Raw genomic sequence first — 956 nt, 5'->3', positions numbered from 1 at the left:
TTTTTTTTTCGTTTGATTTTATTTTACATGAAAATTGTCAATTAAAGAAATAGATTTTAATGAAATTTGTTTTGTTTTCATTACCAAAAAAAAAAAATTCAAAAAAAGCATTATATTTTGGTAGTCATTTAACCTTGATTCACATGAAAATTATGAAAAATATTTTTTTACAATAATTCTTAAAATTTGTTTCCATTTTAAACAAAAAAAAAAAAAAATGTGAACAGTAACCGGGAAACAAGAGCAAGAAAATTAAAAACCAAGAATCTAAATTCCATGAAAAACTCAACGTTATCAAACAACTAAAAGTTGGAAAATGCAAGATAAATTTCATTTTCCATGGAAAAAATTAACCAATCAAACACTACCTAAAAGTACTCAAAAGTAAAAAAGTACAACACTACAATTTCCAAAAAATAAATGAAAAGGCTACTAACTTTATCGGTTTCGGGATCGCTAATGAGGAGAACTTGTAGATTATTCTGAAGAACAATTCTTCTGTACTCTCTTTTATCATTCCGTGGCTTGATTATCTCCACATCCACCTCCTCAACTACGGTCCCCAGTGCCATTTTTGCTCACCTTCGCAACGAGATATATAGCTTATCGAATTCGTACACAAACGCAAGTATACGTATACAGCACTGATTTGTGTTTGATATAAAGAGGTTGACTTGAAGGGGAAGAGAGACGGATGGGATTGTACAGGGATTTGGTTTGGAGCGGCTTCGGAAATTTCCGGATTGACCATGCTATTACCATTTTATATTCAAAAATGCTGTCACACAGTTGTGGGCCCCAGAAAGACTAAAAGAAAATCATGTATTGATCGGGAGAAACCCATTTGATTTCCGTTCCGAGGAAGCCTTAATAGTAGTTTCGGTCCGACTAGGCCTGGTGTGTTCAATAAGTGGAACGTATTAGCTGTCTGTTCTCAGGTTGGACAGTAAGAGACG

The 956-nt window shown here is 33.4% G+C and overlaps 1 protein-coding gene across 1 annotated transcript in view; it reads right to left on the bottom strand.

Moving 5' to 3' along the window:
* LOC111365873 (insulin-degrading enzyme-like 1, peroxisomal) overlaps window positions 1-746 on the bottom strand; it is a 24,628-nt gene extending 23,882 nt beyond the window's left edge. The window contains exon 1 of the mRNA XM_022986379.1: window positions 372-746. Coding sequence (XP_022842147.1) covers window positions 372-572 — 201 coding nt within the window. The 5' untranslated portion in view covers window positions 573-746. The remainder of the gene's footprint in view (window positions 1-371) is intronic.
* Window positions 747-956: the final 210 nt, after the last annotated feature.

This window comes from Olea europaea, chromosome 17 (assembly GCF_002742605.1).
Source record: "Olea europaea var. sylvestris chromosome 17, O_europaea_v1, whole genome shotgun sequence".
Lineage (NCBI taxonomy): Eukaryota > Viridiplantae > Streptophyta > Magnoliopsida > Lamiales > Oleaceae > Olea > Olea europaea.
Note: the sequence above shows the minus strand (reverse complement) of the source record. Positions and strands in the feature narration are given on the sequence as shown.